Below are 19,368 nucleotides of genomic sequence, written 5' to 3' on the forward strand. Positions count from 1 at the left end.
TCCCAACACCAATTCGTATGACAGATGAAAGTAATTAAACTTGGTATTAGATGAGACAATTCTCATGGTAGCAACATTTGTAGAGCTATCACACTGATGTGAATGACTGCTATGGGTGCTTCAACAAGTCCCCATATGAGTATGATGGGCTCATGTCTAAGACACTTTGGGTTCAGGAAGGCTTGAACTGACTAAAGTCATTGTTCTATGGATTACTTGCTCAAGTGTATTGCATCCGTGGTTAAAATACGTGGAGCCAATTTACCAATCTTCCATTCAGTGTGGCGGTGAACTATATTTTCCCTAATTGAAGCATTTCTAAGAAAAATGAAAGCAAAGCTGCCTATGGCAAGATTGTGCAGTAGAATAAGCGATCGGTCATGAGTACAAATTCAGACAAGACCAACATAGCTTTCCATAATTACAAGTTCAGTAAGTTTAGTGCCATTACATTCTGTTATAGTATCATTTGGTGTTTACAGTGCTTAGTAAAGTCATAAGTATGGCGTAGAGCACAATATAAAACACAAACTTAATTTTATTGAAGAAAAGGGACAACATTGAGCTAGATACAAAGACATTTGTTCTTGATTTACAATAATTTACTACCTACAAACATCTATGTTGCTTACTGTAGGAATCTACTATAACTGGGTTAAATCTCACTTAAAATTAAAAAACTAACATTTGAAATGATGAGCACAATGTAATATGTTTATTATTCATAAATTGAACAATTATACCCACGTCATGCTTTCATTCAATTAAACAACAGTTAAAACTAAATGGCAGCGTGTGCATGCTAATGCCTCAACAATAGAAAAATAATTCACAGGTCTGCTCCCAACGAACCGGATATTAAGGAATGCTTTGTAAAATCACTTGAAAAATACAGCCTATGACCAGGTGCCTGCTTTATGATTATCTAATTATAGAGATAACTGATAACCAAGAACTAAGGAGACATAAGTACATCACTGATGGGAACAATCTCATTTTCTCCATCATGACAAACACCACATTGCAACACGTCATCTTTCACTGCAGCCCAAGACATCTGATTGGTAGAAAATTTAGCTGCCCAGTCTCCTGAGTTGTTAACAACAATGACGCCCCCCAAGCCATCCACTCGTGTCTTCATGTAGTTTAATGCGGTGTCCGAAGCATCTTCTGAGGACATTCCTAAACACAAAAAAGAACTGCTGAGTTTATTTAAGATTGCGTCATTTATATCAATGCTAAATTATGTTTTAAATGCCGAAAAACTGGATTTTGACATATATAAAGAGAGAGAAAGAGAGCAAGTACTCATAATATGGCCCAACACTGCCAAGGCGGAGTAGTTTGTAATTTTGTAATTGTCACAAGAACCTATCTATATATCTATCTATCTATCTATATCTATATCTATATCTATATCTATATATATAGAGTTTATTATGGGGGCTGTTTTCTTCAACCTACAGCTATCAATGGGGGCTGATTGGGATTGATATGTTAAGTATTTGTTTACCTTTCTTTAATACATGGTAATTAAAATATAGGCAGTGGCGAGGGTCAGTGGATCTAGGTAATTCTATGGTTGCAGCATTTACTGTAGAATTATGGATTTACTGCATTTACTATAAAATTTGCATAATTTACAGATATCCCTAAAATGTTGCTTGCATCTCGAATAGATTAAAATAATACTACCAGAGAACGTGCCACACAATTAGCATTTTTGATGCAGGATTTAGAAGACCTTTATGCATAATCCTAGAAGTCCCGATAACGTTAAAGCTCTGCTCATCCACAAGGACACCATCCGCATCACGACCAGCACCGACAACACCCCACCCTCCGCCGAACACCTGCATTTCCAGATCCACACCGACACGAATACCACCCTCAGAGGCACCCTGATCTACCGACCTCCGGGACCACGCACTCAATTCAGCGAGGACATCGCCGACTTAGTCAGCCCGCACGCCCTCCCCTCCACTGACTACATCCTCCTGGGGGACTTCAACTTCCACCTGGAGAACAACAACGACTGCAACACCAGCACCCTGCTCGACAACCTCGCCAACCTTGGACTCAAGCAGCTGGTGTCCACCCCCACCCACCTCGCCGGACACACACTCGACGCCATCTTCTCATCCAGCAAAGACATCGCCTTCAGCCACGCCACAGAACTCCACTGGACGGACCACAGATGCATCCACTTCATCTTCAGAAGAACGACGATCCACCACCACCAGCAACAGGTGGCTCGAAGAAGCTGGAACAAGATCACAGCCGACCAGCTCGCCGCTTCCCTGAGCCAGCACCCTCCCCGCAAGCTCAGCGAACCCCAGCCAGGCCGCTGACAACCTCATGAAGTGGATCAGCAACTGCGCGGACGAACTCGCCCCACTGAGGACCCCGCACAGCAGACCCGGCAGCAAGAAGGCCCCTTGGTTCACCGACGAACTCAAGAGCTCCAAGAAGAACTGCCGAGCCCTCGAGAAAGCCTGGAGAAGAGAACCAACACCGGACAACAGTTCCACCCTCAAGCTTGCCACCCGGAAACACCACCAACTGATCCGCACCGCCAAGAAAACGGCTTTCAAGAACCGACTGGACAACAACGCACACAACTGCAAGGAACTCTTCAACATCGTGAAAGAGCTCTCCAACCCCAACGCCGGAAACAACGACATCACCCCATCGCAAGACCTCTGCAACTCCCTCGCCTCCTACTTCCACAACAAGATCGCGGACATACACAACAGCTTCAGCACTCAACTGACGCACGCCACGACCGCAGTAACGCCACCCACCACCACCCTCCGCGCCTGGACCCCGGTCAACACCGAAGACACCGTCCACATGATGAACTCCATCCACTCCGGATCTCCGACCGACCCCTGCCCTCACCACGTCTTCAACAAAGCCGACGCTGTCATCGCACCCCACCTGCGGGACATCATCAACACCTCATTCGACACTGCCACCTTCCCCGAGCGCTGGAAGCGCGCCGAACTCAGCGCTCTACTAAAGAAACCTACAGCAGACCCCAGCGAACTCAAGAATTACCGCCCCATCTCTCTACTCCCGTTCCCAGCCAAAGTCATCGAGAAGACCGTCAACAAGCAGCTGGCCGACTTCCTCGAGACGAATGAATCCCTCGACCCATCGCAGTCCGGATTCCGTGCCAACCACAGCACCGAGACCGCCCTCATCGCCGCCACCGACGACATCCGAGCCCTGATGGACAACGGAGAAACAGCGGCCCTCATCCTCCTAGACCTCTCCGCGGCTTTCGACACGGTCTGCCACCGCACCCTAGTGCAGCGCCTCAGCAACGTCGGAATCCAGGAGAAGGCACTGGAATGGATCGTCTCCTTCCTCGACGGAAGAACACAGAGAGTCCGCCTACCACCGTACAAGTGAGAGGCCACCAAAGTCATCTGCGGCGTCCCTCAAGGATCCTCGCTGAGCCCTACTCTCTTCAACGCCTACATGAGCCCCCTCGCGGCCATCGCACGCCAACACAACCTCAACATAATCTCCTACGCCGACGACACCCAGCTGATCCTCTCCCTGACCAACGACCCCGCCGCCGCCAGAGCCAACCTGCACGAAGGGATGAAAGAGGTAGCCGAGTGGATGACGACGAGCCGCCTGAAACTGAACTCAGATAAGACGGAGGTCCTCATCCTGGGCTCCTCGCCCTCCGCCTGGGACGACTCCTGGTGGCCCCCCGCCCTGGGCACCGCACCCAAACCAACGAACCACGCACGCAATCTGGGCTTCATCCTGGACTCCTCCCTCTCCATGACCAGGCAAGTCAACGCCGTCTCCTCGTCGTGCTTCAACATCCTGCGCATGCTTCGGAAGATCTTCTGGTGGATCCCCACGGAGACCAGGAAGACCGTCACCCAGGCCCTCGTCACCAGCCGACTGGACTACGGCAACGCACTCTACGCCGGAACCACCGCCAAGATCCAGAAGAGACTCCAGCGCATCCAGAACGCCTCAGCCAGACTCATCCTCGACATCCCACGACACAGCCACATCTCCGGACACCTAAGAGACCTGCACTGGCTCCCGGTCAACAAGAGAATCACCTTCCGCCTCCTCACCCACGCACACAAAGCTCTCCACGATCAAGGCCCGAGCTACCTCAACAACCGCATCAACTTCTACGCTCCCAAACGCCACCTCCGATCTGCCAGCCACGCCCTGGCCACCGTCCCACGCATCCGTAGAGCCACTGCAGGAGGAAGGTCCTTCTCCTACCTGGCCGCCAAGACCTGGAACTTCCTCCCGGCCGACCTGCGCCTGACCCAAGACCACCTCTCCTTCAGGAAGAAGCTCAAGACCTGGCTGTTCGAGCAGTAGCCCCCCCCCCCCCCAGCGCCTTGAGACCCTACGGGTAGGTAGTGCGCTCTATAAATGTTTTGATTGGTTTTTTGATTGATTGCTGAGGAGTTTGGGGCTGCCATTAGGATGATGAAATCCGAATTTCACAGACAGCAGTGAAATATTTACCATTTTTTATGGTCCCCTGTGAAACATGTTTTTTTATATCTCTGCATTGTGTGTAATAAAAGCTCCAAAATATAGTTTAAGCATCAAACTCATAATAATCAAATGAGTTCAAGCATGTAATGTGCAGATTAGACATAAGTCTATCAACCGCTGCAATGCACCACTATACTCTTTCTGGGAAATCAGCAGTCATATTTAATTACACAACTTCATTGACTTAAGTTACATAAAACAAGATGTTAGGAGGGGAACTGAATAGAATACGATTTGTGGGACTAGGTAGGTATCTTCAAGCTAATACAATGTTAGTAGAACATGTGATGTCCATGACACCATGACACCTACAGAATGAGCCCTTCTTACTGAGAATCAAAGCTTACATATACATCGTATGTACAAGTACTTTGGACAAGATGGTTTTCAATTATGTTTGCACAGTAAAAGCTAAAAAAATACAACTACCAGCAATTTGAAAAGCATAAATGCTGACGACCAGATACACTAATAATTGTCGGACAGAAAGATGAAAGATAAAAAGGAGGGAGTAATAGAACACAATCAAAACAAACGTGTGAAAACTAAACCCTTTACTATAAAATTAAATCCCTTACGATAATTCGAATTTTGAGGTGCAAGTTGAAGGCTGCTAAGTTGGAGTACCAAATCAAACAACCAGAATTACTTTGTTAATAAGTAAGCTTAACATATCATCTTTTCTCCTCATTATATTGGCTACGTAGTTTAACGGATATAAAAAAATAACTGTACTGTCTACTACTGCCTCAACTACAGGCTTTCACTCCACTTCCCGATCAGATCCTTGTTTCTGTACCTGCATTCAACCAGAACCAAAACAAAGAAACAACAGTCTGCATAATGCTCTTTTTCTGCGTTACAAGGTTTGTGTCACATGGCTGGACAGTGCAGCTGTGGTCAGAAAGAAAAGGGAAATTGAAAAGCGCTTCTGAGAAAGAGGCTTAAGCTGTGCCCACATATTGATGCTGTTCTTTATGAACATTTGATTGGATCCTAGTTGGGTTATTCCACTTACTAAAATGTTTCATTGCAGTTTATGTATCTTCGATTATCCATTAACGGCAGCGGAGTATGGCTGGAAGGACTCAGCATGAATTGCTAGAGAAGCACTAAATAAAATATGGCAATCAAAGAGTCATGACGCGAGTGAATGTGCACCTATTAGAGCACTCATTTTAAATTCAAAAACCTAATTCTATGGAATTATGTAGGAAACATCTTCAAACAAGAAGGCCACCATGGAGTCAACCTCATCTCAAAAGAGAGGATCCTTCGCAAAATTCTTGTTCGATTTTTGCAGTTTTACAGAGAGCGAATTCGACAAAAAGATATCAGAGCGCTTTACACGAGCACCGGTTGCATTACAGATGGACATATTTATTTTTAGGCACAGGGAGATTAAGCGATTTGCCCAGAATCACAGGATGTTTGAGCCTCCCGGCAGGCTCGAGCATGGTTTCCCAGCTTCAAAGTCAGCCGTTCTAGCCATTAAGCCACATCCTGTCCCATATATATTTAAAACAATAAAGGGGGATGTGGCGTGTGGTGAACTCCATAGAGGCAGGAAGCAGAAGTTCGGCTGCTGAGACGCCCGGTGGACAGCGGTTGCAGTATCCAGGCACCACTGCAGCTCAGCTCCTACCTCCTCCTGCCTGGTTACTGGATATTTCTACTGCTTTTAGGTGCACGTCGAGTGCGGAGGGGTGGAACCGACAATCAGGAAACGGCCCTCAGTTCTGCCTTGCATCAGAGCATCGAAAGCGCTCAAATGACGACAGACGGCCGCAGACTCTAGGGTCAAGTACATTGTGCATTCACCTGGGGTTCAATTGAGAATAGCTGAGTTCTGGTGCTGTGGGGGCAGAGAGCACTTATTTACAGCTCACACACCTTCAAGCACCTCTTCCCCCTACACCTTCTCAGCAAAGAAAACAGGGTTCATCTGGCAAGCCCCATAGAAACAAAACATGTAGGATATGGTAGCTTCACGGTAACTAATCACTGCCTCTACTCCAAGTACAGCGGTGTAGTTCCTTATGCAGCCACCCCGACCCAGGACTCCCTAATAAAGTACAAGGTAAGAAAAGCTGCCATTTGCTGGAAGTTGCATTATGTACAGTACCGCCTGCGTGTTTTCAGTGTAGAGCGATGAGAGAATAACTGTGCAAGGGAAGGTCTGTGTTTGTATTATGGTTTTTTAAGTTGTGCCTGTGTGTGTACTTTAAGCAATGTGCCTGTGAAAAAGCAGGGTGAGCGGTCTGCTTGTATGAGTGAAGGGACGAGCATGTACAAGTGAAGTATGTGGGAAGGACTTTGGGAGATTAGAGTAAGCAGTGTTCCTGTGAGGGTGCAGAATGGACAATCTGGACGAGTGTTGGAAGAATGGTGCTTATTGTGAGAGCATTATCTGTGAGTTCATTGTAAAGGGAATTTCTGTGTGAGGGCATGGTGAGCGGGGTGCCTTTGTGGGTGCAGGATGTGTCTGTATGGGTGCAGTGTGGGCATTGTGCCTTTATGAGTTCTGAATGAGTAGTGTACCGCTGTGAGTGAGGATAAGATGCATACCTGTGCGAGTGTAGGATGACTAGTGTCTGAACGCATAGTTTCTGTATGTAGCGTGAATGTAGTGTAAGTGGCGTGTCTGTATGAATGCAGAGTGCAAAGAAAATGCTTGTATGAGTGCAAGGTGTTATGGACGTTTTGTTTGCTGGAGGGAAGAAGAGAAGATGCCAAAAGTTGTTTGAGACTCCATAACTAAATAAACAGTTAAGATCCACTCCTTGAGATTAAGGGTGTCTCCTCCACAGTGGGGAACACCTTTATGTTTTTAGGTCTCCTCACACACCAACAGGCCCCTTGGTGTCATGCTTCATCATCGGGGTCATCGTACCCCTCTACGGGGTACGGCGTGCTGCGACCTACGGAGACGTGGGAGCACTTGTTAGACTATGTGTGGTGTTGGTGAGGGGGTATTTTGAATAAATGTGAGTGTAGTGACCTTTCACCCTCATTTTTAACAGCACCAGCCCGGGGGCTTATTAAATAATTTTTAGTCACCCCACGAGCCAGGTTCTTTTTAACTACCACTATTTCCCAAACCCCACAATACACTCACATTTATTCAAAATACCCCCTCACCAACACCACACATAGTCTAACAAGTGCTCCCACGTCTCCGTAGGTCACAGCACGCCGTACCCTGTAGAGGGGTACGATGACCCGGATGATGAAGCATGACACCAAGGGGCCTGTTGGTATGTGAGGGGACCTAAAAACATAAAGGTGTTCACCACTGTGGAGGAGACACCCTTAATCTCAAGGAGTGGATTCTAACTGTTTATTTAAATATGCCCAGGGAGAATGAATCCATTCTGATTTCTCTCTCTCCCCCCTCTGATTGTTAATTATGAGACTCCATAACACCTGTTTGGTGCACATACCAGAGAGAACATAACAACAAGTTATGTACGTTCGGTAATGATATTTCTGCTATATACTCTACCTAGCCACAGATTCCTCATCTTTTGACTATCCCCCAGATGTTAGACTGGTTCTTGAAAATCTTCAGGAGTACCCCTGCATGCCAGTAGGTGGAGTTGTACTGCTCCAGGCCTACATCATTCCAGGCGTGACATGAGGAATCGTATATAAGTGCCACCTATGTGCGCCAAAATCAGTTGCTTTCTAGGCCGTCTATATCCCTAGATGCAGAGCCCAACACATTTTGGTCTGAACCAGTGTGCAGATCTCTAGACTTGGGATCTTTTTAGGGAAAGAGGGCTCAGTAAAAAGAACAGGGAGGATCGGTGAGGGATCTACAGTTAGAGTATCTACCAAATAGAGCATTACTGAAGGTAAGTGACTTGCTCTTCTAACAAAAGATTTCTCACCTTTTGAATAGATACCAACGCCGTACCTCACAGGTCTGTAAACTGGCTCCCACCAAAGAGCCCTGGGGGACCAAGTGAGCAAAAAGCTCATCTTGACGGAACTGGCTGTCCAAGCAGTAGTGCTTTGTAAAAGCATGGAATAACACCCATGTAGGAAACTAGCTGTTAGAAATGGGATTCCTGGTTGGCTGAGGTACGCACCTAATCCAGGCAGGAAACACCACTCTAGTCGGGGTTACCTAGATACACAATATAAGACCACCTGTGTTCATCCTCGACGTCTGGGTGGGTCCAATTCCCCGCAGATTTGCTGCCCCCGAACATCTGCCAGGCCTCCGTGCGACGAGTGAGCTGCGCAGCCATTTTTAAACCAGGCACCCTCGCGGGTGCGGCCTAAAGTGTGCGTGCAGCAGTGCGGCGGCGGTTCATGGCCCGGGTGGGCTGACAAGGTGAGGGGCTGACACCCCTGACATTCACTTACCCTGTTGCACTGCTGGGTTAGTGGCAGAACGACCTCCGTGTGTGTGTGGTCGGTGTGTCCTTGTGGAGCTGCCCCAGCGGAGCACGCGTCTTGCCTGGGGCTCTATGCTCGCCATCGTACTTCATTGGTGAGGCGAGACATCAGAGGCTGCGATGACCTCGTTGGGGCACATACTGTGGTGGAGCGGCTGGGGCCCATAACACGAACACCAGTGCCCCACATGTGCAGGAGAGGCCCAGTGAGCAACAGACGCCCAACAGCCTGTAAGTGCACCAACTACAAACATTGTACCTGTTAGTTATTGTGCAGATAAGTGATAGATCGCTGCATTGTGGCTCTAATTTTGTGCAGAGATGTTTTTGCCTGGTCACAACAGGTACTGGGGGCTGGTAACCACGGCACTAAAAACATCTGGGACTGCAGCACATAGGTTCACCATAGGATAAGCTTGCACACATTAATCGGCAGTAGGGGTAAACAGATGCAGTTAAAAAACAAGTGGACACTCATGAGTCTAGGTTGGACTCGTATCTCCGACAACCATGAGTTTCAAGTTGAAACAAAAGAGCAGTTACTGCAAATGGACAAGGTTCTTAGTCGGATTAGGGCAAAGAATGGTGATTTAGAGGCCAGATCTCAGTGAGATAACCTTAGGATAACTGGAATTCCGGAGAAAACTGCGATTTCCAAAATGGAGGCCTATGTAGATGATCTGCTCCGGGATCTCTTTGGCTCTGGCCTGTCTGCGGTTTTCACGGTCGAGAGAGCATACCGCACGTTAGGACCCAGGCAACCCCCAGGCCAATTTTAAGTTGGATTTTAAATTATCAAGACCAAGCACGATAATGAGGCTAGCAAGAGAGCGGGGGTCCATTGCCACAAAGTAAACACCATTTCATTTTATCCAGATTTTACACCGGTGGTGCAGGCAGCCCGCAGGGAGTTCCTGCCCGCAAAGCGCATTTTACTGCAGGCGTAGATCCCCTATGCCCTACTTTATCCTGCAAAACTTATGATAACACAAAAAAGGCTCTGTCCACATGTTCACAGATGCTTAATCTGCAATGAAGTTTGCCAAGCACGTGGGAGGGAAGAAGAACGCAAACAGATCGTCTACTGGTCAGACCTCAGAAGCTGGATTAAGTGACAATAATTAACTCTCTTTTCTCCTTTCCTTTGGTTGCAAAATCAGGTTTGAACTCTGGTATATCATAATTTGGAGCATGTTGTGGCACGGCTGGGACTGACCTTGCCAGATGTTAGGCACGTATACTGCACTTAGGATGAAGCCGCGATGCGTAAGCATGTCCTATTATGTGCTAAAATTTAGTGGCTCTCCGCCATAAGGTTGGCCACCCAGTCTATGGCGTTTGATTCGCTGGAGTGGAACGATCTATTCCTCATCCTTGCGAGAATGGGCTTCAGCCCCCTTTTCATGGGCTTTATACGTACATTATACACAAAGCCATCCGCTAAGATCTGCCTCATTGGCATGCTCACCAGCCCATTTCACAGAACTCGCGGAACGAGACAGGGTTGTCCTCTTTCTCCCCTAGTCTTCGCCATTGCGATGGAGCCATTAGCAGTGCGGATCAAACACCATGCTACAAGAGGCCTGGGATTCAGTACAAGGGGACTACTGATCTCGCATTATGCAGATGGTATTACCTTATATGTAAATGAACCCTTGGTAAACACCGCCCCCATTCTCCGAGAACTAATGACATTTAACAGAATATCTTGCATTCCCATAAACTGGGCAAAATCCACTCTCATTCCACTTACAGACACGACAAGCGCATTCCTTATTGAGTACCCCCTCCAGTGAGTTAACGGTCCGGCAAAATATTTGGGTATATGGCTCAGTTGGGTCGAGCAAGAGATCTGGTCTATGAACTTCGGGCGAGCCGTCACATGGTTGGAAGAGAAGGTAAAGGCATGGGCAAAGTTACCTCTTTCCTTGGCTGGGTGGATTGCGGTGGCCAAGATGGTGGTCCTACCAAAATTCCTATATTTATTTGTTAATATCCCGCTCACCTTTTTTTCTTTAGCAAAATCCGCTCATTATTACAAAACAATGTATGGGCAGGCGGACAGGCACAGGATTCATGGGAACTCTAACACTGCCATTGACATAGGGCGGGCGGGGGGGCCTGGACTTACAGTAGTACGCCTTCTGTGCACAGGAACAATTCCCGCATTTCTGGTTTCAACCACACGCAGCGGTGGAGATGGATGTGGAGGTGCCGGTTCCCCTCCAAGTGGCAGTGTACAAGGCATAAAGACAACCGCGGGATGGAATAGACCCGGTCGAGACCCTGAGGTGAGTGTGGGAAAAACTTTGAGATTGAGCTCAACTGAAAATCTGTCTCGTCCTGTATCCCACCCACCCAAACCCACCCACCCACCCATCCATCCATTGGCGCAGTGGACTAATGCATCTACTGCAGGGGGCTATGTTCAACCTCATGGTCACAGGTTCAAATCCCAGCGGGTCCACTCAGCCTTTCTTGCATCTGAGGTCGATCAAATGAGTACCATTGAGTTGGGTAACAATACAAATCTGTTATTTAGCGCCAAGATGCCCTGTCAGGGGTGAACGTGCGCTTTACGAATACACATGTTATGGTATGTTATGTTATTCCTCTGGCACATAATCCCTTGATCCCTGGAATGAGGGAGGGTGCCAGCAGAGCCATGGCTAGAGATCTAGGACTACATACCTTTGCTGATCTGGATCCAGAGGAAAAGTTCAGAGCACCACCTGAAACTAGAGAGGGAAGGGCTAGGAAATTCTTAGAGCTTTTTCTTTAGTATAGACTCAGGGCAACCTGCAAGCAAATATACAAAACCTTCCCCGCTCCCCAGCCCACGATGATGGCACTTGAAAACATTATTCAGACAGCCACTCCCAAAAGCTCATAACACGCCTATACAGTAATATGCAGAACACTGCCCCCATAATCAAACCGAAGGCATTCCAGGGTTGGAACTCTGAACTGCAAACCTCCTTAACAGAAGACCAATGGCCTTTCTGTTGTGGCCAAAAAACTGTACTTTCACCCAATTTTAAACTGAGTTTACTTAATTTTAAAATTCATTCATCGGTTCTACAGAACTCCTGTTCAGAGGCATAAAATGTGAATCAAGGCAGATGACAGATGCTGGAGGTGCGGTTACGGCCCGGCCACGTTCATACACGTCATGGTACTGTCCTCCACTGGCATCATTCTGGGGCATGATTTTTAATACAATTCATGATATTATTGGTACACCAGTTGACCCCGGGCCGCACATTGGTTTACTGGGGTACAAGAGAGACACGCTTGCTGAGATGAGAAAATTGCATGCCATGCTCTTGCTTTTTGCTAAACGTAGGGTCGCCATACAGTGGGGCAGGAGGGGGATTCATAGGATGGAAGCCTGGATGCGAGATGTCACTTTCAGTCACACAGAATTACAAAAATTCTGGGAACTAATGCCACCTGCATCTAGGCCAAAAGACATATGGGAACCTTTTCTGACATGGGCTCATTCGCTACGCAATGGGTGGGGGACCCTACGGATCAGACCAGTTCCCCGGTGGCAAGATTGTACGCCTCTGAGTCAGGGACTGCCTGGGAAAATCCGGTCAACGGGAACAATAGCAACTTCAGGTTATTTACCCTATCATATTTCATATTGCCTGCGGATAACCCTATAAAGGAGTAGTTCTCGTTTTCAGACCCCGTTATATCAATCGTCATTTTGGTATATAATGCACTGTCATGGACAAGATGATACTTGAAGCTCATCCGTTTGGCTATGTAATACTGTATATTGTACGTCTACCACCTGTAATGCCACTATACTCAACTGACAGTATTGTTGCCTTGTTTATGTTTGTTGTATTAAAAATGCCAATAAACCAATAACAAAAAAAAATGTATCTGCTTACAGGAAACATGGGCAAACAAAAATGATTTTCATTTGGAGGGTTTCAAGTCCTTTTTTGTCCACGCAGTCCCCTCAAGCTCAGGAAGATCAAAGGGTGGCCATTTAATTTAGGTTTCCTTAGCACTAGACTAATGTATCAGTGTTACTTATAGACAATTACTGCTTACAATCATTGATATTACGCAAAGGGTCAAGTAAATTGGGATTCTTTTTTTTTTTTTTAACTGTTTTTATTTGTAACATACACGCAACGGTGCATAGCATAGTACAGTCATATTGGCATAACCAAAAACAAAGTATTACCAATGTCCCACTCCATATATTGAACCGGGAGTACACCGTCCAGCTGTCCCTGGAAGATGCCCCCCCCTCTATGTGTTACATCTCTAAACCAGAATCAAAAGATCGATGAAACGATCAACTGACATATTCAGACTGACACAATAGTTCTAGCATTCCAGTGTGGAGGCTCCAATAGCATCTGCTAACTGGGCCATCAGTGTTTTTCTCTCCCGCCTAAATTCCACTGTAAGGGAAATGCAAATGTCACCCCTGTATTTGTTTCACTTTCCCCATTTATGGTCCCATTTTTGGGGGCATCCCAGTCCCTTGAATACTGTTTTTTCAGTGATCACTGCGCTATCCATGTCCATGCCCAACCACTCAACAGTGGAGTCATGGCTGCCCTAATTCTGGGCGATGTTGCGCTTGGCAATAGTCCAATCCATCGAGGCCCATGCCTGCTCCGCCTGTGAGATGTCAGTAGCCTCCCATATATTGAGGAGGCACAGTTTGGGAGAAGGATTCAGGGGTTTGTCACATGTCCTTGCAAGTTGGCGGGTAACTTTCCCCCAATAGTGTTGTATGTATGGGCAGTCCCTGAGTATATGTGTGAAGGTGCCGGTTGATTACAATGTTGGAGGCAGAGTGGATCAGGTCTTCAACCTAAACAGTAGTTTGGCATCAAAATAGACCCGGTGAAGGATCTTGAGTTGGACGAGTCGGAGTCGTATAGGGATCGCTACCTCTCTGGGAGAGGCCAGTGCGGCTCTCCATTCCTTGTCTTCTATTTCCCACAGATCAGTCTCCCAAAGCGACAGTAGTTTCTGCATCGGGTCAGCCCAACTATTCACCAGTTTCTTATAGGTGAGGGAGATGGTTTTGCGGTCCATTAGATCTAATAGCAGTCGGTCCTCTAGATGGGATGAGTCGGTGAGGGGGTTTCCTTTGGTAGGGCAGTGGAAATAGCGTGGCTACTTTGGAGATACCGAAAAGTCTCCGAAGGTGTAAGTTGGTATTTAGTCTGGAGGTCAGAAAATGTGGCCATTTTCCCCTTCACCCACATGTCTCCCACCTTGGAGATCCCGATTGTGTCCCATTTGTCATAGCCCGGGCAAGTGCTGAGTCTACCAAGTATGTCAGGTTCCCAAAGAGGAGTTGCTTTGGTGAGACGGTTGTGCCACCCCAGCTTTCTCATGACTCCATGCCACGCCTCAATCGTACGAGCCGTGGGGCCAGTCAAGTGAAGTTTGCGATGATTAGTGTACAGCGCCCTATTGTAACCACCCTGCCCCATGAGAGAATGGTCAGTGCGGAAATTTGGATCGTCATGTGGACCAAACACCCATCTGTTGATAGCCGTCAGTTGTGAAGCCTGATAATAAAGTTGTATGTCTGGCAACCCTATGCCCCCATCATATCCCCTCATGGTAAGTTTGTTAATTGCAATTCATGGTGGTCGGTCCTCCCACAGCAATCCCTGCACGCCTTCAATTTGAGAAAAATAGGAGTCCGGGTCAGGGTTGAGAGCATTTTGCAGTGCGTAGAGGAAGAGTGGCAGGGGAAGCATCTTAAACAAGGACGCACGTCTGAAGAGAGTGAGGGGCAGCGATCGCCAGTATCTAACGTCTGACTTTAGTCGTTGGAGGGGCGCCAGCAGATTCCGCTCGAAGAAAAGATTAACGTCGGAGATGACAAAAATGTTCAAGTATCGAAAACCTTGGATTGCAACCGGAATTTCATAGCCCCACAGGCTGGATGGGGGCTCTCCCTAAAGTGCATACATCTGGGACTAGGAGCAGTTTATCTGATACCCCAAATGTGCACCAAATATGCGAAAGATGTGTAATACCCTTCGCAGCGAGCGTGCCGGAGAGGCCAGTTAAAGCAATATATATCTGCCTAGAGCGATATCCGGTCCTCATGGTTATTTGTCCATTTAATTCCCTGCATACCCGGATCTCCCCTGATCCAAACAGCAAGCGGCTCCAACACAATGGCGGAAATCAGCGGGGACAATCGGGAACCCTGCCTCTTGCCTCGCCAAAGGGGGAAAGCGGCGGAATGATGGATGTTTACGGTGACGTGTGCAGTGGGTTGCATGTACAATAGTCTGATCCATCTAATCGGCTTGGGTCTGAACCCCATGCGAGTCAATAAGGCGTAGAGATAATCCCATTCGATGGTATCAAATGCCATATTGGCATCTAGTGACAGTAGGATTACTTCCTCCTCGATGGTACTAAGTCTTTCCCTTGCCCTATGCGCCAGTCGCAGATTACTGGCCATATTTCTGCCTGGCATAAACCCAGACCGGTCTGGATGAATCAAGTCAGTGATCTAGGGAAGGAGTCGATTGGCGAGAATTTTTGCTTCCACTGTAAGTAGGGAAATCGGGCAGTGCGAATATCAGCCGGGAGGAGTCCCGACTGGTAGCATTCCTTATGCAGGCCCAACAGATGGGGTGGTAGTTTTGTCGCCACAGGGTTGAAAAGCTCAATGGGTAGTCCGTTGGGACCCATCGCTTTGCCGGAACGAACATCTTGTATAGCTTTTTGGATCTCTGCCTCCGAGATGTCCTCTTCCAGGGCATCCCAATCGTGTGGGGAGATACACACCACATTTATGGTGGCAAGGAGATCTGCTGACATTGAGGCTTGGGAGGTCTTTGGGACCCTATAAACCTCCTCAAAATGAAACGCAAAGGTATCAGCAATCCCCTGGAGGTCAGTTAAAAGTGCGCCGTCAGGGCCCGTTATTGCTTGTACCCATCGCGCTGCCTGCTCCTTGCGTTCCGCCATACCAGAAGTTTGCCAGTGCGCTCGCCTTGTTCATAAATCCGATGACTGGTAGATAGGGAGCCCATCGTGGCCTCCTCAAAAAGGAGGAGTCTGTAATCCTGTTGTTTCATGTTAAGACTGTGTTGGATATCGGGGTCGGGGGCCTGGGAAATGGCCTCCTTCATGTTCAATGTCACTCTCCAGTTCAAGGCGGAAGCCGGGAGGCTGTGTTACCCTGTGCTCCTCTGATTTTACCTGATTTTAAAAGTGTAATTAATTGCAAAAATCGGCGTTTTTCGTGCCCCTTCGTAAATTGTTCTAAATAGCTTGATTTTACTATGCTTGACTTGCTAACCCCGTCCGCCCTCTTTCCTGCTGCCCTGGGCCACTCCCAGCCGAGTATTGAAGCTGGGGAGTTGGTCCCGGCACTCAATTGCGGCGGCCATCTTGTGTGTGGGTGGGTTCTAGCGCGCTCTAGTTGCGCATAAAAGGGGATGTCTACTCCTCCGCGCAGCGGTCGCGCTTTGGGGGCGCACCTGACTCGCGCCGGAGTCGTGCCAGAGTCCTGCCCGTCTGCGCCCGTCCGCGGCCGAACGGGCCCAGGGGCCAGGGACTCTGTCACCCCTGTCACATATACTCCCTCTGCCCTGAGAAATCTACAACCCAAACATTGCAACCTACCCCCTGCCTGTCGTGATCGCATTTCTTTATTGGGCATTGCGCGCACTGCCTCCTCTCCTCACCCTTGTGCCCATCTCCCAGTATGCACGGATAATCAAAAGTCACGCATACGTGTCTTATACTTAAACACACGATCTTTCGTCAAACATCATGTTGACCTTTTTATCCTACTCACTGATAAGTGCCCTGATATCCTTTTAACCACTGAGACTTGGCTAACTGATGACTCACTCCCCGATATTTTGGCAGCCCTACCCCATGACTACTATATGTTTAACATCAATCGTCCCCCCGGCAGCGCCGGTGGTGGGGTGGCAGCTATCATACGGAAGGAGTTTAAAATCATCTCCACATCCTCCTTCACTCTTGTCGATGTAGACAATCTTATCATCAGTCTTGAAACAGGAGAGGGAGCCCTTACTCTCATTGTCCTCTATCGTCCCCGACCCCTATGCCTTTGTTTCCTGCCATTTTTAGCGAACAATTAGCCAATCTGATCACCTCATCTGCCCGACTCGCCATCTTCGGTGATTTTAACTATTGGTACAACAACAGCGATGCTGGCCCCCATGCTGCAGAGCTGTTTGAAGTCCTCTCTAGCTTCAACATGAATCAACTTGTCTCTTCCCCCACTCACGTCAGGGGTCACATATTAGACCACATCTGGACCTACAATCTCACTCTCTCCTGTCCTGTGGTTACCCCCTGTATTTGGTCGGACCATCAGCTAATCAACACGGTGATTACAGTCAGGGACCGTGTTAAAGCTCCTGCCGTAGCAGGCGGGGTCGCTCGCAAATGGGGCACCAAGGAAGATAGGAAACCTTGTGAATCACAAGGTTTCCTATCTTCCTTGGCTGACACTCAACCTCCATCGCGCAGCAATGCGACAGTCCAGGCCTTGGAAAACGACCTTTCCAGTTGGATCACCAAAGCCAGTGATCTTTTTGCCCCCCTCTCTAAATTTCCCCGTTCTCGCCACAGCAATTCACACAGGTGGTTCAATACCTCCCTGAAATCCCAGCAGCTCAAACTGCGTCAGATGGAACGCAGGTGGAGGCGTTTCTACTTACCACTCAACAGAGGCTTACGCTGAGGCACGAAAAATATACAAAAGTGCAATTATAGCTGCGAAATCTTCATACTTCTCCGAAAGAATCTCTGTCGCCCCCAATAAGTCCAAGAAAATATTCAGAATTATGGGCGAGTTGACGTCTGATGCCAGAACTCTCCCCTCCCAGGTCCCCACCCAACAATCCTGTGATGCTCTAAATAGCTTTTTCACTGAAAAGATCATTAAGATCAAGAACACTATCCCCCCCGCCCCCCCTGCTGCTCCACTTGTCCCCTCCCTTGGTAACCCATGTTCACTGTCACACTTTCCCCTCCTCGACTCTTCTTCCCTCGCCAAACTTGCCTCCCGAGTCAAATCTGGCTCCCCCAATGATTGCTGCCCTCCCTCTGTCTTCAGGGACATCTGCTTGGTTCTGCCCAACTGCATCTTGACTCTACTAAACACCTCTCTTGAGGCCGGCATCGTACCAAACTCCTTCAAGGAAGCTGCCTTGGTACCATTGCTGAAAAAAACCCGGAGCCGACTCAGAGAACTCTGCCAACTATCGGCCTATTTCTCTCCTGCCTTATTTTTCTAAGATCTTGGAGGCACATGTCACCTGCTGCCTCTCTCAGTTCATCGAGTCCTCCGGCTACCTTGAGCCTAACCAAGCTGGCTTCAGACCTGCCCACTCTACTGAGGCTGTGATCTTAGCGGTTATGGACTCTCTCAGGAGCAACGCCGACAAAGGGTCTCCTCAGGCCCTGATCCTTCTGGACTTGTCGGCAGCGTTTGACACGGTGGACCATAACATCCTTCTCCACCGTGTCGAGCAAGCCGGTATACGGGGCTCGGCTCTGGTCTGGATTAAATCCTTCTTGACAGGCAGAACCCAGGCTGTTCACCTGGGTCCTTTCACGGCTACTAGGGAACCATTCATCTGTGGAGTGCCTCAGGGTTCCTCTCTGTCTCCCCTGCTTTTTAATCTTTATCTTCGCCCGCTCATCCATTCCCTGAAGAGCTGGGACATTACCGTCTTCAATTATGCAGACGACCTGCAAATCATCTTCCCTCTGAACACCCCTAACGCAGCTCTCGACTGTCAGGCGGTCATGTTACATATCCAGCAATGGATGAACCTTAATCAGCTCAAGCTGAACCCAGGGAAGACTGAGCTAATTCTCCCTGGCAGTAGCTCCACTCACTGGGGCCCACAGTTTTGGCCTACAGAGCTGGGCTCCCCGCCCATCCCGGCAATATCGGCAAAGAGCCTGGGGGTTATCATAGACTCAGAGCTCTCCCTCAAGCCTCAGGTTGGTGCAGTCGTATCCTCGTGTATGTTTCAGCTTCGGAGAATCAGGAAAGTTTCCCACCTACTCTTGCCTGAAGCCCTGATACAAGTTTTAATCGCCCTTGTGCTCTCCCGCCTGGATTTTTCCAACTCCTTGTATCATGGCCTACCGAAATACCTGCTACATAGGCTGCAAGTCGTGCAGAATCAGGCGGCCCGACTAGCCTTTAAGACCCCGAAGTGGCAGTCCGCAAAACCACTACTCTGAAAACTCCACTGGTTGCCGGTCGAACAGAGAGCTGCATTTAAGATCGGCTGCCCGACCTACAAAGCTGTGACTGGTATGTCCCCCGTCTTTCTGAAGTCCCTAGTGACTCCTTACCGTCCGGCACGCAACCTTCGGTCCTCCCACCGTCCACTTC

At 48.3% G+C, this 19,368-nt stretch overlaps 1 protein-coding gene across 10 annotated transcripts in view; it reads right to left on the reverse strand.

Annotated features, from left to right (window-relative positions):
* Positions 1-520: 520 nt before the first annotated feature.
* ASRGL1 (asparaginase and isoaspartyl peptidase 1) overlaps positions 521-19,368 on the reverse strand; it is a 262,467-nt gene continuing 243,619 nt past the window's right edge. For all 10 annotated transcript variants that reach the window (XM_086926479.1, XM_086926482.1, XM_086926477.1 and 7 more), the window contains one exon: positions 521-1,182. In XM_086926479.1, coding sequence (XP_086782605.1) covers positions 956-1,182 — 227 coding nt within the window. In that variant the 3' untranslated portion in view covers positions 521-955. The remainder of the gene's footprint in view (positions 1,183-19,368) is intronic.

The sequence above is a fragment of the Lissotriton vulgaris genome, chromosome 6 (genome assembly GCF_964263255.1).
Source record: "Lissotriton vulgaris chromosome 6, aLisVul1.2, whole genome shotgun sequence".
NCBI classification, from domain to species: Eukaryota; Metazoa; Chordata; class Amphibia; order Caudata; family Salamandridae; genus Lissotriton; species Lissotriton vulgaris.